A 25,707-nucleotide genomic window follows, 5' to 3' on the forward strand; every position below is an offset into this window, starting at 1 on the left:
AACAGACATGTTAGAGGGGAGGGGGGGGGGGGGGAAAGGGAGGTTTACTACAATAGCCCGGATGCAGACTTCTTGTCACCTGAGGTTAGGAACAGCAACCGTGCTCTCCCAGGGCTTTGCAAAACTCTGCACAGCCCCTTACTCACTGCAAATGCACTGGTATTTTACATTCAGTGCTGATTTCATCCCGATCCACTCAATCCCATTCCACTCTTAGTGGCTAGAGTGAGAGACCGACTCTGTTAGTCCTGACTAACAGAATATATATCGCATCTGTTCAGTATTTTGCCGAATCATTCTGGATGGATCGGACCGCAGGAGGTCTCTGGTCCAACCTGCTGCTCGGAACAGGGGCAGCTCTGAGATCAGACCAGGTTGCTCAGGGCTTTATCCGGTCTGGTCTTGAAAACCTCCGAGGACCAAGACTGTAAAACCTCTCAGGGCAACTTGTTCTGCTCCATGACCTCCTTGTGGGTGTTGAAGGTGGCTGCTAGGTCCCCCCGCAGCAGTCACTCCTCCAGACTGAACAAGCTCCATTAACCTCCCCCTGTGGGGCAAAGTGCTCCAGCCCCAACCAGCTTGGTGGCCTCCAGTGAACTCGCTCCAGTTTATCGGTGTCTCTCCTGTATTTGGGAGGCCCAAAACTGGATGCAGGGTATAGATACAGCCTTAACGAGTGCTGCGTAGAGGGGGATAATCGCTTCCCTCAATCTACTGGCTTTGCTCCTGTTAATACAGCCCAGGAGGCTGTTGGCCGCCTCTGCTGCCAGGGCAGACGGCTGGCCCATGTTCAGCTTGCAGTCTTGCCAAGGCTCTTGGTCCTTATCCACGGAGCTGCTCCCCAGGCACTCAGTCCATAGCCTGTGTTGTTGCAAGACGTTCTTCCTTCCCAGGTGCAGGACTTGGCATTTCTCCTTTCTTATTTTCATCAGCTTCCTGTCATCAGGTTCCTCCAGCGTGTCGAGACCTTCTGGATGGTGGCCCTGCTCTCGAGTGTATTGACTTTTCCCCCCAAATTTGGTAAATCGTCTGCAAAGTGCATGAGGCTGTGCTCTGTTGCCTCCTCCAAGTCACTGATAAAGACGTTTAGCAGGACAGGTCTCAGGGCAGACCCCACTGTGCTTCCCTTCTTGTTACCAGCTCCCATGTTGGGTACAACTCATTAATCACGACCCTCTGAACATGACCACTCAACCCATTATTTACCCATCCAGCTGATCACTCATCCAGACTGTGACATCCAAACCTGGATACAGGAATAAATTGTGGAAGAGCGTGTCAAAAGCCTTGCTGAAGTCAGTGACGCCCACTGCTTTCCCCTCATCCATAAATCCTGTCATGCTATTGTAGAAGGCAATCAGATCGTTGGAATAACTTCTTCTTGTTAGATTCATTCTGGTTGTCCCCAGTCCCCTTCTCCTCCATATTCCTGGAAATGTGTCCCAGGAGGACCCAGCTCATGACTTCCCCAGGGACTGAAGGGAGGTTGAGTGTACTGTAGTTCCTCAGATCATCTTTTCAGCCTTTACTGCAACATTTACCTCTTTCCTCTTGTTGGGAGCATGTCTTTTTTTATGGTATTTGAACTACTATGGAGTCTTTGGTTCTAGGGAGCTCTAAGATCAGGACTGATTTTGTTACGAGATGTTCACCTTGCGTGGTGCAGAATACAGACCAGCCGAAGGACCCTAAAGACCAACACCACTATTTGTATTGTGTAAGTGTGGGAAGGCTCTTCCTAAGATTTGCTCCATTTCCGGGCGTTGGGGCTCAGAAGGGTCCCGGGAATGTTTGGAAAATGCCTCAACTATTCCGGAGAACTTTGTGGTGGTGTCCAGAAGCGGTGATATCTCAAAAATAACAAGTGATAGAGACGGAAGTGTACTGATTTGCAAAGAATTTCCCTGAAGAACATTTGAGTTTTCGAAGGTAAAACTCAGTTTAACAGAAAGGGAAATCTCTAACAAGCATTCCACCCTTTTCTCATCCTCTGGTTATAGACTCATAATAATTTAGACTGGAAGAGACTCATGGAGGACTTTGGTCCAACCTTCCACTCAGGGCTAAATCTGGAGTTATATCAGGGATCTCAGAGCCACGTCCAGCTGAGTTTTGAGGATCTCCAAGGGTGGAGGCTCTCTGGGTCCCTGTTCCAGTGTTTGACCACCCTTACTGTATTTCTTTTTTTTCCTGTTAAATTAATTAGAATTTATCTTTTTGCATTTTGTCTTTTGCCTCTCCTTTTGCTGTGCATTTCCCAGGGGAGCCTGGCTCCATCTACCCTGTAATCCTGTATTAGATAGGCTTCCTCACCCTTCTCCTTGTTCACCTTTTGTTATGTGTTGCGTGCTCCAGCTCCCTCAATTACCTTGGTGGCCACTGCTGGCCTTGCTTCAGCGTGGAGTGCACCAGCATCTCTACAGCTGCACTTTTGCATAACACTTTTAAAGCCTTTTTTATTGCAGCTGGATCACAAATGACACTGTTCCACTGGGCTGATGCTGGTATTCAATATTTAGGACTTATTTTTGCTCCTAAAAATAAACAAATGGCACTCTCAGCGCCAGTTCACAGTGACGTGAAAGAAACTGCAACATAACACTAGACCCAAATTTGACCCTGGTGAATCAGATCCCGTTTCTCTTGACTATCCCCAAAACTGGAGGGAGAGCCGAGTCCCAGGAACCCCTCTTAGAAGTGACGAGTCTTGGCTGTGGGCTGCCCTTTGTGGCATTGCCTCCGGACTCCATGTGTGGAAAAGATTTAAACTAAAGAGGAATAGATTTAGACTAGACATAAGGAAGAAATTTTTGACAATGAGGGTGGTGAGGCACTGGCAGAGGTTGCCCAGAGAGGCGGTGGAGGCCCCATCCCTGGGAACATCCCAGGCCAGGTTGGACGGGGCTCTGAGCACCCTGCTCTGGTTAAAGCTGTCCCTGGCACTGCAGGGGCTGGGCTGGGTGGGCTCTAAAGGTCCCTTCCCACCCAAAACATTCCGTGATTCTATGATTCTAAATCACTGAAAAGCAAAAGTAGTAAGATATGCATGGAAGCAAAGTTGTGAGATCTACTGGCCCCATCTTACCTTGTGCTGTTACGTATTTTAGTCACCCTGGGCTTCAAACTGGATCTCAGCAGAGTATGTGTAAGATGTGGACTCTCTAAGACTGCTATAAAAAGAGGCATTAGGAAGATCCTTCTGCGTGAGGACTGTTGAGCTATTCGTGTTAGTGAAGCTGAGTATTTTGTGTATAAATTAGACCTGGGGGAATTATCATGTGCTGACCAGAAACAACTTTTTTTATTTTTTTTTTCTTAAAAGAGGAGAGTGTGTTTGTGGGGGAGGAGGGAGCTGTAAAATAATAAGCCACCATGTTTTATGCATCTCAGAAAATGGCTTGGTGCACAGCTGCAGTTGCTGTTTTCCTGCTATGTATGTTGTTTCTCATCTTAAAGGCCTATATGCAGTGTATCTGGGAAATGATTGCCATCCTGTTTTCAATAAAACCCTTTTTTTATGAAGGGTCTTGAGTTGGCTGGACATTAATTCTCAATCTGTTTACAAATATTTGTGCAGGAAAGGGTGAGCAATGTTCAGGACGGGCTTATGACGCATATACCCCCTATTTCAGTCCTTTGTTCAGGAAAATGTGGAAACAAGGCAGTTGTACAATGAACAAACGCTGCCTTCGCATTCCAGGAGCGTGGCGCGGGAGCCGCTTGCTGCGGGGCAGCCGTGGTCTCGCAGTGGGAAGATGAGAAGCATGCAGGCTGCTATCCCAACACAAAAAAGTTGCTTCAGCTCGGAGATCAACAGCTTGGGTCGTATTTTATGAAGGGTGAGGGAAGAGCTCTGATTCAGGGGGTTGATAATTGCTGTATACAAAAGCAGGGATATGTGCAACACGTTCAGAAGGTGAGCATTGCCCTCAGAGAGGTTTTCCTTGGCACTGCTGTCCTGAATCCCTCGGAATGAGAGGTTTGGTGTCTGAGAAAGGTGTCTCATCTCTTTTATCATTTGAACCTGGTACCTGGTTGACTTATGATCTAGTTTCCTCACTTTGCGGAGACTTAATCACCTCCTCACAGACACTGAGCAACCCACAAGAGCTGTTATGAGAGCAGGGATTTCTCTCTCGCCTTTAAATCTTCTCTCCTGGCCTTAACTACCTCCAGCTTGTCTTGCCCCAGCCATGGTGGTTGTATGGTGTTGAAATGCCTTGGAATCCTTGAGGATGAAAAATCATAAGGAATAACGTAGTCTAAAATGTTGTGCCTGTTCCTTCTTGTAATTGTTTCAAATATTAACCAAAGGACATACCTGGAACTGTATAGCAAACTCTTTATTGCAGTAATAGCTGGGGTATGCCACAGAGCATGTTTTCTACAGCTGCTGCTGATAGGAAGCCTCATGATATTTTTATGTATAGACCCTATAACTAAAGGGGCGCACAGTGACTCGTACGAGTGGCCACATATATATATATATATATTATTGCCCTCTAGGGAAGCTACTGTTGTGTCCACCTTCACAGCATCACAGGCAGAGGTTGGAGGGGACCTCTGGAGATCACCTTGTCCAGCTCCCCACAGAGGTGGGCTCAGCTAGAGTGGGGTTGCTCAGGACCGTGTCCAGTTGGGATGGAGACTCCGCAGCTTCCCTGGGCAGCCTGTTCCGGTGTTTGATCACCCTCACAGTAAAAAGGTGTTTTCCTATGTTCAGCGGACTTTCCTGTATTTTAGCTTGTCCTGTCACCAGGCACCACTGCGAAGAGTCTGGCTCTGCCTTCTTTACTTCCCCCATTGGGCGCTTGTACGTGTTGAGAGCGTTCCTCTGAGCCTTGTCTGCTCCAGGCTGAGCAGTCCTGGGGTCTCTCGCTGTATGTCGCATGCTCCCATCCCTTAAGATCTGGGTGGCCCTTTGCTGGGCTTGCCCCAGTGTTGTCTGTCTCTGTCGCACTGGTGAGCCCAGACCTGGACCCAGCTGTGTCTCACCAGTGCTGAGCAGAGGGGAAGGACCACCTCCCTGGGCCTGCTGGCAACACTCTGCCAAACACGGCCCAGGAGTCTGCTGGCCTCCTTTGCTGCAAGGGCACGATGCCGGCTCATGGCCAGCTTGGTGTCCACCAGGACCCCCGGGTCCTTTCCCACCAAGCTGCTTCGCAGCTGGTCACCCCCAGCGTGTCCTGGTGCCTGGGACTGTTCCTCCCATTCGTTGAACCTCGTGAGGTTCCTGTTGGGCCATTTCTCCAGCCTGCCCAGGTCCCTCTGAGTGGCAGCGCACCCCTCTGCTCTGTCAGTCGCTCCTTCCAGTTTTATCACCTGCATTTTCACGGAGTAGAGGAATCAAAGGCAGATTTCACCCAACAAAGCTCCATGGGTGATGGGTAGGAGGAAGGAGAACTCTTGTTCTGCTCAAATGAGCCGAGTGCTGGTGCTTGCGCTTACCCCTCTGTTTGTGTAACACAGCTATTTCACTGCCTGGTCATTTTGGCTTCTTGACTTAACTGTTTTCTATAAACCCATAATTATTACATACGTGTTGGTTTAGGTGGGCAGAGTTGAGAGCTGCTCAAAGCAGAGGTCATGCTGGTCCGCTTCTGGTCGGGAGTGGACTGTAGAGCGTCCCGCGTGCCTGTTTGAATTCGGTTTGTATGGATCATTGCCTTAAAAAGCAGCAAACACCCCCCCCCACCCCCCCCAGTTGTTAAACGTGGAAATGGGCCACTAGGACATGACTTCTTTCCCAGTACGGAGGGTGTAGCTAATACTGGATGTGCTGCTCCTCAGCAGCGCTTGGAACAGGAGGTCTGTTTATTAATTTATCTTGGTTTTATTTCTCTGTGCTCCCTGACTGTTCCCCCATGTTCTGTGATGGAAGAACAAAAAACCAAATACGCAAATGTAATTTTCCAACCCAAACATTTTATAGCAGAGTCTTAGGAGCAAGCTGCATTTTTCTGCTCGAACATGGTGTGCGGGACGGGTGCTTTTCTGCTCCTTCCGAGTGCGTGCTTGGATTCAGGGAGGGGGAGAGCAAAGAGCTTTGAACTCAAATCATCTAGCGGTTCAGTACTTTCTCCTCATGAAAATATCTCATTTAGGGACTTTTTGTTTTCCCCTGTGTGTCTCTGCAATTAATGCAAACCCTGTCTGTCGGTGATTATTAGCTCTCTGGTAGGAGACACACAGTTTTAAAACACACGATATTAAGCAGGCTGTAAAAAATGGGTGAGATTTGTTGCAGATTGCATTCTTCTCAGTGCGTTTTGCCTCCTATCCTTCCACCTTCCTCTTCCCTTGGCTCCTTTGCCTCCCTCCAGACCTGTCCTTCATCTTCCTCAAGGTCTCGTTCTGCACTCTTCTTAAATTGAGGGTTTTTTTTCCCTTAATTGATGGGAGCCCTGACAAGAGCTGATTAGCTGTTGGGGATGCATCCTTCCTTGCAAAGCTTGTGACCGATTTCCACCGCTTCCTTCCTTCCTCGAGACCGGAGAGGGGGCTTTCTTCTACAAGCAGACAGTTGCCTCCCAGAGGTTTTATGCACGGTGGCCTCGCATGGAAGGCTCTGTGGGCTTGTCCTGAATATATTTTTTTTTTCCCACCCTGGCAGCTCATTCATTATAAAGTTTTAATGAATTTTAAATATATTATGCAAAGAGCACATGGTTAGAAACCATCTCCGCTCGTTTTTACACTGGGAGGTGTTGGGTTGTGCTTTTCTTTGCGGAGAAGGTGAATTGAAAGCAAGCGGAGGAGAAAGGCACGTCCCCGTGTGCTTAACCTTGCAGGTCACCTGGAACGGGAGGAGATCGCCAAAAATGCAACCTGAAAATGTTTAGCTGCTGCTGTTTATAATGAGGAAATATCTGTCTACATCATCGCTTTGTAACTTTTCAAAAGTATGACTTAAAAAGGAGGGGGGGCGTTGGAGAGGGAGCTGCGCCGCCGTATTTTCCAGAATGAGAAACACAGGCTACTTGTTCAGTCAATTCAGTTTAGGTCAAATGTAGTTATGAAAAACAGATGATTGCTGGTGATCAAGCTGTACTTTGACAAATATCCCATTGTTTGAGCGTGCAGTGATTTCTTCGGAGTGTTACCCAGTGCGGCGCTTGGCGATTGCCTTCCTCCAGCTCAGAGCCTGTCAGCCGGCGCGGGGCTGGGTGCTCCAGACCCAAGGGCTTGGCTCTGTAGGAGGAGGGATTGCACAGAAGGAAAGGCTCAGTGCAAAATAGGTGAAGTTTCCACTCTAGCTTTTAAAATATAAGCTCAGCTGGGGCTCTGAGAAATGCTGGAAATGACGCGTCCTACGTACACGTTCTCTCCTATGCGGCAGAGTAAAGGTTTATTTGGGGGATGCTGATGTTTGAGAGAAGCTCCTTAATATTAGTGTTTCTTAGCCCCGTGTCACTTTATTAGATATTCTTTTATGGTTTCCCCTAGAAAAAATTCACCCATGAATTATATCTGGGAGAAAACTATTATTCACATTGCAGAGACAGGGCTAGTTGAAGCTGAGATAAATGTATGTGTCCCTGTGCGAGTCTGGCCCTGCTCTGACGTTTGCTGGGTCTTGTGCTCTTCGGCTTCGGAGCTGAGTGATGGTACTTTGGTGGAATTGCTCTGCAAGGTGGCTGTCCTTAATCTGCAATGTCAAAACATCTTATATTTCGGGTGTATTTTCAAATTTCTAAGGTTGAGAAGCAGTGTGGACAGATATATGCTACGTGACTCTGGTTTTATGGACAATACGAAGTCTGCAAAGTGCCAAGGGACGTTCAGTCCTTTCTAGGATCTTTGTTCTGAAATCAGTATCCCTTTGCTCGGGTATCTGTCGGCTGATGGGATGCAAGGAACTAATTCTGGGTAACTTCAACTCGGACAAACTTTTCTTTCTGTGCCTCGTGGCATATCATACCACTTAAAAGCATTGAGTCTTACCAAAAACCTCGTTGCCCCAAACCCAAGAAACCCATCATCCCTGACTGAAGGTGGTTTATGACCCAGCATGGACCAGCTTGTGTCCATGGGGATATTGGGGAGAAGATTGGATTGATCAGTGCATGAGCAGGTGGATCAGATGCTCAGGACGTATATGCAGATGGCTGGGAAGTCTAAAAGCAGAAATGAGGTTGATTTAGAAAATCCTTTTCGTGGTAGGAGAAGGTCTCTTACATATCTGTCCTTGGAGCAGTTACAGGAAATATTCCATTAGATGCTAGGAACACCAAAGGGGTATATTTGCGTATGGTCCTGGTCATTGGCGTAACTTTTAGAAAAGTACACTGTTACTTGATGTATTTTGTCATCTAAAACCAAAAATTAAAGCTATTAAAAATACGGAGGAAACGGTTTGTGTTTGACTTCTTATTGGTGTCACTGGTCTTTGGGGTATGAACATGCGTTGGATCTTCTGTTGCGCTGCTACCACTCAGAGATAAACTTTTGACTATTAATCACAGGAGAAGATTAGACTTTCCGACAAATCTTAATTTGTGCATGTTACTTTCTACTCCTTTGGAGCAGCATTAACTCTGAGGAACTGTGAAGGCTCGAGCTGTCATCTCAGAAAAGCTTAATGTCCTTCTCGCCTTTTACAGCTCAGCATGCTCTGTGCTTCACTTCATTTGTCAAGCACAGCAACTCCAGATTTGGAGTACTACTTCTTTCTAGCTATTAAAAAGTAAAATTTTTAAGATCAGAAAAGGCCCCCAAGGGAAATATTTTGAAGCATTTGAGTCTTTATGTTCTTTCTGGATGAACGTATCTCTTTTTAATATCGAGAATTGATTTGATAAATACAAAAATACTGTTTTAAAAGGTTGGCCATGTGTTCAGTGTTTATACAAGCAAACCGACTCTCTTTAACTAGGATGCTGTGATGTTAAATCGCATGTTGGACTGGGGCAGCAGTCTTTTGCTTGGTCTAGTTTAAAGAAAAGCTGTGGTACCCGATCCTGGCTAAGCAGAATAACAAAACAAATGATACTTGGGTAGCAGGGACTGAAAACCTTGCACTCCCTAGCTCTTCTTAAATTAACCCAGCAGCTCTAAACCGATGACTGAGCAGTAGCAAACACACTAACTTTTTCTACCGCTGTTAAATGGAGAAGAAAACACATTTCTGGTTAACGTTTAAACCTACTAAAATGCGATTGAAATGGAATTCGCATCTTGGATTACTTGGAAGATCTACTGTGGCTACTGGTTTGTCACCTTAGGAGAACTTGCTTCACCCTGAAAACCCCTACGTTTCGCTGAAATCCCCGTGTTTCGCTTGTGCAGCTCCACACCTGCCTGCAGACGCTTCCCTTGCAGCTGAGATGCCTTCGCCTGCGCTGTGCAGGAGCTCAGCCTGGGTGGTGGGTGACCTGACTGAGCAAACGGTAAATAAGAGCACAACCGTGAAGGGCTAGAATTAATGTACTCAGCTGGTAAATACGTTTTAGGATTTTAGATACAAAGGACGTTGGAGCCGGGTGGACTCTGGTCAGCAGAATCTTCCTGTTGCAGTGTGCTCCTTGCCCCTGTAAGGGTGAGGAGCATTTCCATCTGCCCCGTCAACAGTGTTTTGGTGTGCCAAAGTTTTGCATTTCCTCGGAGAGCTTCTGTCTTGTTTCTTGCCCAAGAAACGACTTCATCTCAGGAAACCGAAGGGTCACAGGATCTGTTGTTGTATTGAAATATTGAAATCTCACATTTCTAATTTGAAACTTTGATCAAGCCTGGGAAGAGAGGCAGGTCTTCGTCTGCCCATCCTCTCCCCTGGCTGCTGCCCGCTGTCTTTTCTGCTTTCAAAGCAAACGATGAACATACATGTGAAAATGCCCTTTCTCCTGGAAGGTCATCCTTAGCTTGTGCAGCGGTCAAATTCTTCACAGAGGAATAAACGTTAAAGAGGAGATGCTGTCCCTCTCCCCTTGCAAAGCTCCCTGAAACCTGTAATGCTATGGGAAATGTGAAATGAGTTGCTGAAGGCAAATTTTCAACATGAGCGTGCTTGAAACCAGGCTTGCTGCTTGTGATTTTTGCTTTAAAATTTATTTGCAAGAAAGAATCCATCTGTTTTGTACAGAGATACTTGTTCTCCCTATCTTCTCCAATGGGCTTACTGCTGGGTTTGAGCATGGAGCATCAGTTCTTCATCCGATCCTTCTCCTCTGCTTGCGTTTGGGAAGGGATGAGGTTTTGGGTGGGTGTAATTCCTTCCAGAACTGCATTTTGCAGCCTGATAGACTCCTGCGAGGGCTCTGCTGGCTGCAGAAATAAACTTTATTGGTGGGAGAGGGAGATCCGTTGCGTAGATAGAGGCAAATTGTTGATGCCTTGTTTGTCCCTTGTAGTTTTAGGAGGAGCCGTTTTCTGTGTGCTCCATCCAGCCTGTTGAGTGCTGTGAAGATAAGAGCACCTGAGCCCCAATTCTCCGTGGTTAGCCGCGGCATGGAGGAGGCTTCGGGTGTGCTGATAGTCTGTGCTGCCACGACAGCCCCCAGATTTGGGGCTTGGCTGCAGGGTTTTGGTGGCTTTTAGCTCCTCTAAGCCACGGAGCAGCACGAGTCGCTTCTTCCAGCTTTGTCATGCAAGCTGGATTTTTCTAAGAGAGAATATGAAACTATAAGCACTGTTTTACCTGGTTTTTAAAGACTTACACTCTGTTCTGATCTCTAAGCTCTGTTTTTTCTGAAACTCTGACACAGGGTCTTACAGACAGTAGAGGTTTACATGGGTGTGGGAAGCCATTGGGCAAATTTATGGGAAGAAAATCCATCAAGGACTATTTAATAAAAAGACTCGGCTTGTGACTCAGGCCATCCCTGCACTGCAAGTTGCCGGAGGCTGAGAAACAACGCTGGAAAAAGCTGGATTACATGTTTGCCCCGTTCTCGTGTTATTTTTCAGGAACACCGGGTCTGGTGCTGGCCGGCGCTGGAGGCAGGGCACCGCGCCCGGGCTCTGCCGCCACGTAGCCTTTGCACGCGTGTAATGGGAAAGCTGGTTGTTCCTGCGTGTTAAATTCAGGTTTTATTTAGTTATCTCCAACACCCACCTGAGCCCTGTGCAGGCAGGATGCGGGGTGTCTCCTGATAGTTCTTGGGCGCTGCTGTATGACTGTGTGGAAGACCTCATGGCTCCGGTCATGCCAAGGATTTGAGACACATTAAATTTTCTGTTGTGGGTTTTTTTTTTTTTTTTTAACTTGAATGAGGTTAAATTACTTCTAGCTGCTTTGCAGAATGGAAGCTGCTGCTTTTTTAAACCTGGGAATTTCTGATTTTTTCCTGGTTATACTACTGGAGGTAAACATGAATGAGGTTTTTCATGCTTTCAAAGCATTTTCATGCTTTTTTTTTTCCTGCAGCTACAAGGATTAGGAATACCTACTTATTTATTTTCAACGAAAGCTTAGATAGCTACACAGCACTCTTGATGCCAACTTCTGAGGCTGAGACGAAACATTTGAGCTTGTGGTTAGGGTCTTGAGAGCAGAGCTAGCGACAGAAATGGCTTGTCTTTGATTTTGAGAGAAGCAGAGATGTGAGCTACCCAACCCTTTCACCAAGCTGAAGAGGCAATTCTGGGCTGGCAATTTTAGTGGCTCTGGGCTATCTTTTTTTCCTTTAAGTCTTTAATTCTTCAATTTTCCATCACGTTGCCAACGGCAGTTTTCTGTCTCTTCATTGATGGCTTCCCGCTGCAAGAAGGTGTGAACCCCTGATCATGGCCAAAATAAAGAGTTATTTGGCTTTCTACTTCTGGTCCCCACCTCCGTCCATTTGCTTTCATGTTGATCCCTTGGAGAGGAGGGGGAAAATGGTAGGTTTTTTCTTTCCTCTACAGCACCAGCTAGCCAGGAGCATGGGCTGAGAAGCTGGTGAGCACCAGGATCTGGCTCTCTTCTACCTCTGTTTCTCAATTCCTAGGTTTTACTCCCCTCTATATCACACAAGCTGTAAAAATTGCACATTTCTCACCGAATTGTGATTTCCTCCTATTGGAGCACCTATAAAAGGGGCTGATGTGGGAAGAAGTTGGCTTCTGGTCCAGACGGAGCAAGGTGATGCTCATCTCCAGACTTCTCATCCATCGGATTCAGCTGAGCGCGTTGCATCCCCGCAAGCTGCCAGGTTCTTTTGGGATGGAAACCCCTCCTTTCGCTAGCGTGGCCCCACCGTTTGTCATCCCGGGTCAGAGGTTGTGAAAAGCAGTAGTCAATTAAAGCTTTATTAGATGTAGTTAGTAATGCTCTGAAAGGAGCCAGCCAAGCTAAGGCCACTAATAAAGGCCCTTTGTTAAGGTATTTAATAAATTAACACTCTGCTGTGGCGGGGAGGGCGGGAGGCGATTACAAAAGCCAAGCTCGTTAATCAGCGTGTTTACCCTCTTCAAACGCCCCGGCCGTGCGGCTCCCTAATCTTTACCCACCAGATTTGTTGGGAGCTGCGCGGGCAGCTGCCGGCCCGGGGACGGGAAGCGCCTCTGCGGGTCACGCCTGGGCCACGGCACCGAGGACGCGCCAAGACAAACACGGCTTACAAGGGCCACCGCGCTAATCACCAGAGCTCCTCGTTGTGGGGACGGGTCCTTAGCGTGGGGACCCGTCGCGGGCGTGGGGTGGTGCCAAAGCAGCGGGGTTCCCCAAAACACTGAGATTTGTCTTATCCCTACCCCACTCATCTTCAGATATTATTTTTTTTTTTAACAAAACCTCCTGCGGGCTGTGCTGGATGTGCTGCCAGGCTCGAACATTAGAGGGCATCTCCTCCTCACGCGTCTTTATTTTCTATTTTTTTTGGTGTGTTTTGTTTTAGTGCAGCTTAATCTATAGGGCCGTCTTTAAAAAGCAAATAGAGCATTTGACCTGCTGTGCAAATTAGCCATATGGTGAAGTGTAATATCCCGCTGACCCTCATTACCGTGCAGTATGAAAAGCTCTCCCCTTTTCACATGCAAGCATATTAAAGTGGCCTTTTCAGCATTTTCTTCCATATAAAACTGTCTTCACTCCCATGGCCAAGCAGTTAAAAGGGAACTCCAGCTGCAGCCAGGAGGGTGAAATTAAAGGCTTTACCCTCATCTAAATGGAAAATAGATATTGCTTCCTATAGACAGGGCTGGGGAACAATGCTGCGCCGCCGGCTCCGGCAGTGGGACGGGGGGGTAATGGCCCTATTTTCTGGGAGGAAGGAGCCCAGCTCCTTTGAGAGAGGAGCTGTTGGGCGTCCACCTTGGAGGAAGGGGGGGAAAAAAGGGGAAATCTTACCTATTTTCCTCTGTAGTTAACTATTTCCTGGCCAAGCTGGTGGGAAGCAGTGAGAAGCTGTGGGAGGACCTGCTGCAGGACTCAGAGTTTTCCCTAGGACAGGCGGTGGCTCTTGCGCCGCTTTGCATCAGAGCTAAAGAAAAGCCACGTGCGTCTTTACCCATAGAGCCTTGGCTCTAAAACCAATTCTCTGGTGCACCGATGCCCGTATATTCCTTGTTTGCCTGACTGGGGCTGGCTGGGAGCTCGGCTGGGCTCCCGGTGCCCTGTCTGGGGGGATCAGGAGGGTGTTTCTCTCCCATCTTCCCCATCTCCGCTGATGGAGGTGGCCCAGGTAGCCCCACCAGCATCTTCCAACCACATTGAACTAGCTGGTGGAGCGGGAGGGAGGTAACTTTATCTGTTGGACCCAGATTTCAAGCTTTACTTTCTTCTTGCTTTTGCTTTGTAAATGTTTTTTGCTTTCAAACTTTGCTTTAAATTAACTTACCAAACAATCAGAGAGAGGGAAGGGAGCACTAGAGCTCCTGCGGACTCTTCTGGGTTGGCTTTCTGTTCTCGTGGCTCTTGCTAGTTCTCAGCATTTCTTTCAGCTGACTAGCTCATGACTTTGGTACTACGCGATCTCTGGAGCACTCCTTTCCTTTGGCATGGCCTTCTGTTGTGCTCCTTGGCCTTCTTCCACTTTGCTTGGTCTCAATTATTTTTTTTTAAGTGCCTGAGTACAAGTCCACAAAGTCAGGCTGTTCCTATCAGTGCGCCATTGTTGGGCACAAGGCCTGTAACATCTGAAACATGAAATTCACTTTGAAACTTGGGATTTACCAATTTAAAGAAGAAATGGGTGATGGTCTTCCATCTGGGGTACCGGTTAGAGTCAGGGTTAGGTGAAGCAGAGATCAAGTCCTGCCTGGGCTGGGCTGAGCTGGTAGGAAGGAGATGGCTCCCTGCGTGTGTCCATGGCCCTTTTATTTGTAGGAAGAGATGCACAGTGTGGTGAGATACCAGCCAGCAGAGCAGCACAGGATGGTGGAGCCATCCCTGGTGAGGACACGGTGGGGCGATGGCTGTTCTCCGCTCGCGTGTGCTCGTTCAACCATGCAGGACGCGTGGAGGTGAGCGCGGCCGCTTGTGGGCGTGCACAGCTCTGCAGCCCTCGGAGGGAGAGGCTCACCTCAAAAGCGGCGCTTGCCGTGCCGCTGCTCTCTCTTCCCCCCACGCAATTTTCTGGTTAGCTTTATCTTTTTGTTTTCAGTATGGAGGTGGTGTTTACAGTCAACAAGCGGTTCCATGGGGCTGAGCAAGAGCCTCCTTTTTGATCCTGATTCAGCAAAGCGCTTACATGCTCGGTGCTGAGCACCTGCACGTGTGCCGTGATGTTATTTGGGAATATTTATGTTTTTCAAGTTAGGCATCTGCTTTAGTCAGACTTCTTTGTGTTTCATTAGTGGCTACTGGTGTTCTCTTGTCTTGATAGATCTTCAGGGCATGTTAAACTTAATTTCCAAGCTCGTTTTCTTGCAACTTACTTTTATCCAAATGTACAAGCTCCTGTTGGTTTCTTTAAGTGCTGGACGATCATCTCTCCTTAAACCAAACTGACCTTTTTAGGTAATTTGGGGGTAAAAAGTAGTTATTTGCAGGATTTTAAAACTCTGCTGCTTTTGACAAGGTAGGTCCTATCCAAACTGCTGCTCTGAGCTGTTGAGCCACTGGGGCAGGGGTTGTACGTGTGGGTCTGGTTTTGGGTATTGCCTGTGAAACTCTGGGGTTACAAGAAGCGGGATCCAGGTTTGACCGAGCGGCTCTTCGGCATTGATACGATGCCAAGTGTTGTTTGGCACTTGTAGGCAAATTAAAATGAAACACTATCTACAGGGGTCGTTTCAGCCAGGTGAGGGGTGACACATCACAGCCCCCTTGCTCAGTGACGTGAGGGAAAAGGAATATATTGTTACTTGTTGAAATGAGACTGAGGTTGGCTAAACTGTGAATATAACCCACCCCGAAAATGGGACTTCTGGCCCCAGTTCTGGCTCTTCCTCTTCGCAGAACATGACACGTGGGAAACGGCTGGTGATCAGGAGATTTGGAGCCCAGGCTGGGAAATAAGCCATGTGCAAAATACCTGGAGGCTTCAAAATCTCTGCGTAGTCTGTTTGCAAAGCGTGTTTCTCACAGGATAGTGTCATCCAGGTGGGAAGGGACCTCAGGAGGTCTCTAGTCCAACCACCTGCTCAGAGCAAGTCAGCTGTGAGATCAGACCAGGTTTCTCAGGGCTTTATCCACTCTGGTCTTGAAAACTTCCAAGGATGGAGGCTGTAAAACACCTTTGGGGAACTCTTTCTGCTGCCTGACTGTTCTTGTTGTGAAAACCCTTTTCGTTACAACCAGTCAAAATGTCTCTCTTTCATTTGTACCTGTTGTCTCTCCTGCCGTGCACCACTGTGAAGAGTTGGCCTGGCTTCATCTTCTGAATGACCTCGTTGTAGATATTAGGGTTAGAGCCCCAGCTGCTTTTGGCTGCTTTTGCTGCGGGGAGGCGCTGCTGGTTCATGTTCAGCTTGCTGTCTACCAAAACTTATGGTCCTTATCCACAGAGGCGCTCCCAAAGCCATGGTCCTCAGCCTGTATTGTTGCAAGGGGTTCAGAGGTTCTTCCATTTTGTATGTGAGATTTGGCATTTGTCCTTATTGAATTTCAGCATGTTCATGTTGGCTCATTCCTCCAGGCTGCCAAGCCCCCTCCAGATGGTGGCCCTGCCCTCGAGTGTATTGACTTTTCCCCCAGTTTGGGGTCATCTGCGGAGTGGATGAGACCATGTCCATTGCCTCCTCCAGGTCATTAATGAAGACATTAAGAGAGGCAGGTCGCACAACCCCTGCTGTCGCTGGCATTCTCCACTTGTTACAGGTCTCCATGTAGAGCCTGACCCATAAACCCACAACCCTCTGAACCCAACCATCCAACCAGGTATGGACGGGTACCAACCAGGTCCCCATCAAGTTGATCACTCATCCAGACTGATGTCTTAACATAGGTAGAATGTTTTAGATTTTGGGAGCTCCACAGTAAATTCTCCAAGTGAGCAAGGAGCCATTTGAAGGTGGACTTTCATAGATGAATACTGATCTGCTTCTTGGGAAGCAGTTGTGCAAGCCCTTGAGATGGGCTGTTCAGGAGCGGAGCTGCGCTTTTGTGAGATGCTGTGTAAGTCTCTTTTAAAGGCGGGAGAATTTTTGTGGACCAAAGTCAAAGGAGGATGAAGAGCCAGTGAAAGCCAGAGATAAATTTAAGAGAAGCTCAGGTCATGCAGTAGCGAGTGCTATTCCATTACTAAATCCAGATGGGCCGTGGGTTTAAGATGCTCACTAACAAGGAAGAAAGCCAAATTCATCGCTGGTTGCTTAAACCGGCGCTGCGGTGATGCGAATGGTGTGGTCTGTGGGTCGGGTGCTACAAAAGCATTCTCTGGTGGATTGGAAACGAGGCCATTAGAAGTGAATTTGGTCTTGTTCTGCGTATGTGATTAACTGCTGTCCACATGTGTACACTGATCTAAGCACAACTTGGGTTTATTGAGGGAGGAATCGACTCGGCATATATTATCATAGCACGTCACTTTGCTTACTGTCATTGTAATGACATTTTAATGTAAGACCTTAGAAGATCCACTCATTTTTGGGGAGTGGGCTAAATGATGTTGCAAGTGCAAAGTGTTTGAGACTACTCAGCCAATAATGTCACCGTGGGAGTGATGGGTTATCGATGGTACGTGTTACCCAGTTGTATGCAGCAAGTAAATTATCATTACGTGAAGTACACTGGGTGCATTTCTGCTTGCAGGTAAGTAGAAATTTAGTAATCCAAAATATTGTCACCTACATGTTCTGGATCCAGAAAGTCCCATTTTACTTGGCATTTTAATTATTTGCTGAGGACAACAGCAGAATAAAACTTACAGCACATTTTTCCGCGTGTAATTCACAACTAGATTTGCGTTCAGCTCTCTGCTGCTCCTGAATGATGAAACTTTTTTCGTTTTTTTCAGCTGTTGTTTTTGCATTCTTGTGATTCTATTCTGTTTTTCCTTACATGGTGTTCATCTACGATCTTAATTATCTGCCTCTCATTGCCAACTCTGTGAACTCTGAAGCTAATTTGAGAAGGAAAGTTCTGCCTGGTAATTTTAAAAATATGAGGCATTATTGAGGGTTTTTCCTGGACCAGTGATTACAATAAATGTGTAGTTTGGAAACGTAGCTTTGGATTCTTCCTGCTCACTTGAAGAGATTGGGAATTGGGTGAAACCTATTCTCATTAAAACCGAATAGATGAATAGGAAAGGGACGTCCTTCTCCTCTCTCCACCGTGAGTACTTGATTTCCCCAAGTTATGGGTTGAGCTCACAAGAAACCCAGAAGGAGCAAGGATTCTGCATCTGCAGTGATTATGTATTAGCAGCGTCTTGCTTCTGCAGAAGGTCGGTGGTGGGTTTGGAAGCCTGTGAGAGGTTGGGCTGGGAGTTGCTCCTTCAGTAGTTTTTCCCAAGTGGTCCTTCTTCTCAGACCTGCCACGTGCGGCTTGAGATCTGCATGTGCACTGTGCGTTTTGTTGAAAAAGAAAAACATGGCAGGTGCAATACACCTTTACAGAGTAAAATAGCTGCTTTTAGGAGAAAGGAAAAGAAAAAAAAAGTTGGACTGTTTCCCACCAAGGGGACATGGAGAGCAGGAATAGGGCACGTGCGTGCACAGCTCTGCTCCGAGCTTATGTGCTCGCATGCAGGTCAGCTCCGGTCTGGTATTTTTATCAAAGCATTGGTTGATGAAAGTGTTGTTCTGCGTGGGTACCGTGCCACACTGAAATACTCAGGAGATTTTGGAGCAGATCTTTTATTCAGCCCAAGACGTATTCCAGGCAGATGCTGGCATACCTCCCTGGGCCCAGAGACTGAGCCTGGACAGCCTGAATGATGCTCTCAAAGACAAAGACACTTCTCACAACTCCTTGCGTACAGCATTTAGGTCCCAAAATACTGCCTTTGAAAACTGGATGTAAGGATGGAATTGGATAAATGTGAAAAAACACCAAGCATGGGGCTGGGAGAGAAGAAAGGGACTGAAGTGCAAGTACTACGTGGTGTTTCAGATGAGTAGTCTATAAAATATGGGATGTCGTAGTCTGTTCTGGATACCTTTTTGGTGTGGTTTCTTTCTGTTTGTTTGGGTTTTGATTTGCCTTTTTTTTCTTTTTTTTTTTTTTTTACCCAGAGGAAAACAGTATTAAAAAATAGAGTATAGAGGAGTAGTATTATCTGAAGACCTGGTAAGTTGAATAGTCTTAAATAGGTCAAATGTGGGCAACTGGGTGGTCTAAGCTAAAACTGCCACCAAGGGGAAGAAAGACTTTCCATTTTTAGGAGAATATAATACGTGAGTGGTTAAAAGATCTAGGAAGATGATGGAAGAATACACTAAGAGAAAAGGATGAAGTTATGCGCAGGAAAAATGCAGATAATATCAAGAGAGATTTTTTGGGAGGAGAAGTTTTTTATTGGAGTAGCCTCTCATGAGAGAGTCCCTAATTCTTGGGGCAGTCAAAAAAGGGCTCAAGAAAGAAAATACAGGGAACAGTGCATTGGGAGGGAGATGGTTTTGGTCAAATTGGCAGGTGTCTAGGCCGTGAATTTTAGGGAAACTGTTAAAATGTGAATATGGTCTACAATTTTTTGGGAATGGTTTCAAAGGTCTTTGCTGTTCCTTCTCTTCTGTTATAGTTAAAGCCATGTGTTGGGTTGGAACAGAGAGAACCTGGCATCCAAAACCTTCTAAGCACCCTGTGAGGCTGAAGGGGCTTCCCTCCAAGGTTGAGAGGCCAGGCTTATAGTGAATCCTTCATGCGATATCTCCAGCCCAGCTCACATCACTCTTGCTTCTTGTGTCTGTGGAAAACATTTTTTCCCTCTGAAAGTGCGATCCAAAATAGTTTAATTTTCAGAGAACATTACGAAGTCGGTCCAGATGCTTCATCTTCCTCAAAGCTATCAGTAAAAGAAGGATAGAAGCCTGGCTTGTGATTTCTTCCCAGTGAACTGAGTGATGGGGTTGGGGGTTTTGGCTCTTGGCCATGGGGGTGCCTGCTTCCCGCTGCCCTGTCCCCCGTGATCTGGTGGCTTCTGCCTCCCTCAGCACTTGGTGACCTCCACCATTCTCTGGGTGCTCCTGAGGAGCTGATGGGAAAGCGGTCACATCAAATGGAGAAGCTTTTTAATGAGGTGAACAGCTATGGGACGAGGCCTGTGGTGTCACAGGGCGATGGGAGGATGGGCAGAGCTGTGCTGGATGTGGAGCCGCGTGTGGGATGACTTCCTGGCCTTCCTTTCCTGAAGAAATGCATGGTGAGGGTGGGGTGAGCAGGAGTGATCTCTTCTCGGAGCTCAGTTGGAGGGATAAGGGAAAGTGATTTCAGCTGAACTCAATTGCTGTGGCATAGTCTTAGCAGAACTCTTCAAAATCTGGTATTAAAAGGGCTGATTGGTTTCAGACCGGCCTCCTGCTCCTGATGAACTGCTTTCCAAGTTTCCAGTAAGTCCTCGAGGTCACCACAAAATCTTGCCTGCATAGCTTGGGGAGATGGAGCTTATGCACATTCAGTAACAGGGAATTAATTACCCACCGGCTTCCGTATGATGTTGCATAAAGCTACATGCGGTGGCTGGCGCGAGTGACCGACCGCCGTGGCGGCTGCGCTGGCGGTTGCTGCTGAGCCTCTGTGTACTCTTGCCTTTGATGGTGCTGTACATTAATTTACTAAAGAAATGGGGGAAAAAACGCCTTCAGTTTTGAATTTGCACCACGAATTAATTGGTAGCAGCGGGCTGCGCTAAGTTAGCGAGTAGCTTCACTCAAACATGGCAGTGATGCTACCAGAGATGAGTTGCTCTCCTGGTCAGGATGGAGCTGATCAGGGGTTTTTGTGCCACTTGTGTAGGTTTGGAGAGATGAGGCACAGCAGGATTTAATAAATATCTTAAGGCCGGTCCCATCAGTGGTGGGGTGGGAGTGGGACAACCCGTTCTGTCTCGGTTCTCCTGCGGTACCACCAAAATTGAGGGGACATGGGTAACCTTCCCAGGGGGAAACAGCTTCTGAGAGCATTGAGAAGACATATCACATGGAAATGCTGGTTCCCAGATAGTTTCTGTTCTGAAAAGCTTTCTTAAAATGTCAGATTACGTATAGGTTCAAGCTGATGCAGGATTGCAGGAGAAAGACTTGGATTTATACCCGATCCCAGTTTTTCCCTTGCCGGGGTATTGGTACGACTGATGGTTGGATGGACGTGCCCGGCATGGGTGAGGAGCTGCTCATCCTGTGCACCCCTGATACTCAGCTAGGATAAAAAGTATAATTCTGAGCCAAAATCATGGTATAATTCTGCATAATCTTTGCAATGCGTGTGCAAGGTCGCAAGAAGGGGTTTTTTTGATGAATTTTAGCACTGTTGGGAAGGGCAGTACTGGGTGGCAATGCTCCTGGGCACATCAGGAAGGCTGAATTTTTGCTGAAGCCTTGAGCTCCAACTTGTAGAAGACAAGGAGCAAGTCAGGCTACAGCTCCTCAAGGGTTCATTGCAGACGTTTCGTAAGACCGCTTTAGCTGAGGGCGTCCTAAGGCAGCCTGGTTGTATAATGCCATAGTAGCTGGGGAATCATTAAATTAGCATCAGGTTTTTCTTTTAATTAATTTATTTTTTTGTAGTAGAGAGAGTTGATGGCTGGTGCCTTGCTCAGGTGAGATTTGTTGTTGCGCGTTGTTTGTTTTGTGAATTCCAAATGAGAATTTTTTTTTTTTTTTTTTCTCTCCCCGGAACAGTTCAAAGCAAGACCTTGTCCCTTCTCTGAAGTGTTTATAATCCAATTTCAGACATAAAACAGTGCGGGTGTGGAGGAGGGAGGAACAGGCAGGGATAAAACGGCAAGGTTTTACATAGCCTAGGGGACCGGGGCGGTAGGTGGATGTCTGAACGCTTCAGCAGGTCGATGGCATTTGAGGATCCTTACGAGTTTGTTGCCTGGGTGGGGATGCTCAGATGTAGCCTGGCTTGGTACAACAAGCCACCTACAGAAGAAGCCCCCAGAGGAGCGGTTCAGGTCCCCGCCGCAGCGCCCGGCGTGGGTGGGCGATGCCCGTGCCGGGGAACTCGGGTGTTGGGCTTTCGGGACTAACCGGCGCTCCTCTGGAGTCTCAGACTCACAGTAAAGTTGGGAAAGAATGAGCTCAGAAACCTATTTTATTTTTCCCAACAATACAGACCGGTCTCATAAATTGCTGCAACCCACTCAAGCATGTTTTTCTTAAATTCCCTGATGTTTGTCACTTTGCATCACTCTGCACCCATGAATCAGGGGAACAATTTCTGGCATTGTCTGTCCCCTCTTTCTTTTTGCTAACACTAGGAATTGGTTGTTTCACTGTCCCCACGATTAAGCAAATCTGATATTTGTCCATGTTATGGTCCGGTAAAGAAGCTGGTTGCATGCCTCCATGTACCACGTCTGCACGGCGATACTGGAAAAGGGGTACAGAAGAGTTCATTGGATACTCTTATACCTGAACAGCTGATTTTTTGACTTGGTGTTTAGAGTAAAACTCTTTGTCATCTGATATTTGAATAGAATTTTGCACAGATATGCTGGAGGAATATGAGATTTGCATCTTAAATGACATATATTTCAAGTTGACGGTAAATGCAGTATATTGCAAGTTAATGGTTAATGCACACCGTTATAATGACTTGATTTAATCTCTTCTGTTTTCCAGGGTGCCCGAGAAACCTTTGAGAACTACTATAGGAAGCAGAGAAGAAAACAAGCCAGATTGGTCCTGCAGCCACCTTCAAACATGGTACGATGGTCCCCTACCTGCAGCGCCCAAACTTGCTCCGCCAAATAAAGGAGCGGAGGGTTATCTCTGGGCACGTCGTTGCCGGTGGGTGGTCTCTAATTCATTTCCAATTGCTCTCGGTCACCTTTGTTTTAATCTTTGCTCCCTTTTTCTTTGTCGCAGCATGAAACTTTAGACGGCTACAGGAAGTATTTTAATCAAATTGTAGGGTAGGTATTCTTTTTTTATACGTCCTCGCTAAATATGTGCGCGCTGTGTTGTTGAGGAGCCCAAAAAGAAAGAGAGAGGAGGGAATGGTGATCTTTTTGAGGGTCCTTTACAGGGAGCCAAAACAGGAAAAAGAAGGTGGTTTGGGCTTTTTAAGTGTTTTAGAGTGTATTTTATAGCACCCGTGAACTTTGCTGCGTCACTAGTGGGAGCATGAAGGAACCTGCCAGCTCTTGTACCAGCAAGCGCATTTCTGGGAATTTGAGGATAAACAATCTCTGTGGACTATGTGCGTCTACTTGCCCCACTAATGAGATGAATAGGCCCTCTGCCTTAATTATTCTTTACTATTTGATAATTATTCTTTGATTATTTTCCCGGTAAAGGAGGTGATTCTCAAGCCTCTGTTCCTATGAGCTTCTTATTATTGCACTCAAATTTGACAAGAGTCTTCCAAAACCACCTGAGCTCTAAGAGGAGGCAACCTAAGACTGCTAATCTAGCAAAGATAGGGTACGATGTTGAAATTCCCTCAGCTAACAGTAATAATTTCACCGTCTAATTGCGACCATCGCAAATGCAGTCCGTGCTGCTCACCTTCTCACGCAGCTCCGTGCTCCTGGGCTGAATTTCCCCGACAAAACACAGCTGAGATTTTGTGCGTTGCTGTTTAAAAAGTACGGTGCCACACTCGCTCCCTGAAAAATACAGTTTCCTTTTGGCCAGCAGGTTTGATGACTGGAGATTGGAGTGAACTGATTGCCTTTAAATGGTTGCGAGCGTGTGGTGTATCCAGGTGTGAGAGAGTATTTTTCCCTGCAGTTAAAAGTATTTTTCCCTGCAGTTAAAGTATTTTTCCCTGCAGTTTAAGTATTTTTCCCTGCAGTTAACCAATTGTAATGCGATTGCTGCTGGCTGGAGCAGAGTTTAATCAGTGGTTCTTGTTGAAATAACGGGGTGGAGAACTTAGGGAGGGGCAATTCTGCCTTTGTGTATACAGAGTGGCGTTACTAGGAGCGACTGCGTTTTAGCTCACTTCTATAATATAGTGAGACCTCGTATAAAATACTGCGATGCTAAAACTAGGTGGATAAAGTGTTTAGCATTGGCTATATTTGATACAGATACTGCTGCAAATCTGAGCTCGCTCTGGAGATCTGTGCATGTGCAAATGCCGCGTATCCCTCGCATGCGGTGTTTGCAGATCTCTTCTCATGTCTCGAAACCTGTAACTTTTGATAACGGTGGCATTTTCTCCTCTCTGTTAGGTTTTTTGTAGTTGAAGATCACATCTTGCATACAACGCAGGGCTTGGTAAATAGAGCCTATATTGATGAGCTGTGGGAGATGGCGTTATCAAAAACTATTGCAGCACTAAGAACACATTCAGTAAGTAAAAGCCCCGGGTCGCTCAACTGTTGCTTGAGTATGACTTGACATGCTGGAAATGTTGGCTTTTAGAGTAGTATTCTTTGTTTTGCCTCTTTTCCAATGACCCTGTTTAAAACAATAACATGAAGATACACTGCTATTTCCCCAAAAGCTTTCTCCAGCTTTTTTTGCCTCTTTCCCTGTACCAAACTCTCAATATTTTGGGGGACTGGAAAGAAGAAAATAGCGGTTTGTTATTTTTCCCTTTACTTTGCTGATCGCTTTTGACAAGCACCAGCAGAGGGAGTCGGTTTGTCCCAGAAAACCGCGGAAAAAATCGTCTCTTTGGCACGCCGAAGTATGACCCTGTTTGATATTCCCTCAAAGTTCATGGCAGTGAGTGGGTTGCTATCAAACTGCAAATCATTTGTGCATAAAAAGACACTAAATAGACTTCTTATTCTTTAATACTGAAAGAAGTTTGGAAAAATTGCTTATCGCTTTGGTATTTCTCTGCTTGAGCAAAAAACCCAAAGCTAATTGCAAAAAATATACAATTTTCTTCCAGTTTTGCATGACCTGATATAATGTTGTACTGGTTCAGCTGGGAGCGCTGGAGTTTTCTGAAAACCCTATTGGTTAACGGGATGAAAAAATTGCATTTGACCAGAAAAGGAGAAGCATTAATAACTTTCCACAAGTCTGTTTTCAAATTGTTGGGCCATTTTCTCCAGGAAAAACAAAGTATTAAATCACTGAAATCCCACTGCTGCTCGGGGACGGCAGTGCCGTCCGAGAGCACGAGGATGCTGCTGGGTCGTGTTGGTGCAGGCCTGCATCTAACGTGGCGTAACACCCACGTGGTGGCAGCCAAGTGATAACGATGGCCTTGCTCTTTGCTGAGAAAACCCTAAAATTTCTGTGTGGAGACACAATACGCCGCTTCCTCCAAAGCACACCAGGTTCTGCATTTATGTGCCTCGGACTTGAGCTTAGCGTGGTCGCCCATGGGCAGTGTTGTTGACGAGCTTCTTGGCTTTACCTGCCTGGGTGGGGATAATCCAGGTGATGGACCTGGAGCTGGTTGGGATGAGGGGCCGCAGAGGCTTTCCGGGGTGCTCTGGCTCTGTCCGGCCCGGCAGTTGTGTTGACTGGAAAGCTGCCTCCTTCCACTTAAGCTTCTGTGTTGCGAAAGGGGATAAACACAGAGACGTACACCCCGCTAGGTTGTAAACCTGTGTTTATTTTCTTTTTAAGTGGGGTTTTCTGCTAGGTGAAAGCCGTGAGAGTAAGCCAGGTACAAACGCAGTGTTTTTCAATTTTACCAGCTTTGTTGCCATGACAAGTTGTTTTAAGTGATGCCAAACTTAATGCATGAAGTAGCTGCCAGGCGAGATTTTTTTTTTCAGTAATCATGAAATGTTACATGATTTCTCAACACTATTACTGTGGTTATGACTGTTGTCTCTAAGCACTGCTCAGCCTACAGCTCCTCTCCAGACCGGTGCCATCCATCCCATATTGCCCTTGAGGCGTGATGGAGGGCTCTCATGTTGGTGAGGCTGTTTCAGTTCTTCCTGTTCAGCCAAACTTACGCCTGGATTTTCTTCCTTGCTGCAGATGGGGACATCTTTTATCACTTCTGATAGCTTTAGGGCATTATCTTTCTTTCTGACTTTCTTTTTTGGACAGTGAAATGGAAAATGTGTCTCTTCCAGTCTCTCACATTGATTAATGGAGTCATTCCTCCTTGAGTTTCCAGTGAGCTTTAAATCTGTTTCTCCTTCCAGCTTATGATCACTGATTCTATATTTGGTAAGAGTCTGTCTGAAACTTTACATATTTCAGCACAGGGAGGTTGTCTGCTGTGTCCAAAGAGCACACGAAGCCCATGGGTAACACGGGGTGGGTCTGGGGGGACGATCAGCGCTGTCACTGGGCTGAGTTGTGTCTTTA

General features: G+C 46.7%; 1 protein-coding gene across 4 annotated transcripts in view; it reads left to right on the forward strand.

Moving 5' to 3' along the window:
- EXOC6B (exocyst complex component 6B) overlaps positions 1-25,707 on the forward strand; it is a 312,903-nt gene that overhangs the window by 165,108 nt on the left and 122,088 nt on the right. For all 4 annotated transcript variants that reach the window (XM_075709031.1, XM_075709030.1, XM_075709033.1 and 1 more), the window contains exons 9-11: positions 22,090-22,173; positions 22,336-22,382; positions 23,649-23,769. In XM_075709031.1, the coding sequence (XP_075565146.1) occupies positions 22,090-22,173; positions 22,336-22,382; positions 23,649-23,769 (252 nt within the window). The remainder of the gene's footprint in view (positions 1-22,089; positions 22,174-22,335; positions 22,383-23,648; positions 23,770-25,707) is intronic.

Source organism: Pelecanus crispus, chromosome 4, assembly GCF_030463565.1.
Source record: "Pelecanus crispus isolate bPelCri1 chromosome 4, bPelCri1.pri, whole genome shotgun sequence".
In the NCBI taxonomy this organism is placed as follows: Eukaryota; Metazoa; Chordata; class Aves; order Pelecaniformes; family Pelecanidae; genus Pelecanus; species Pelecanus crispus.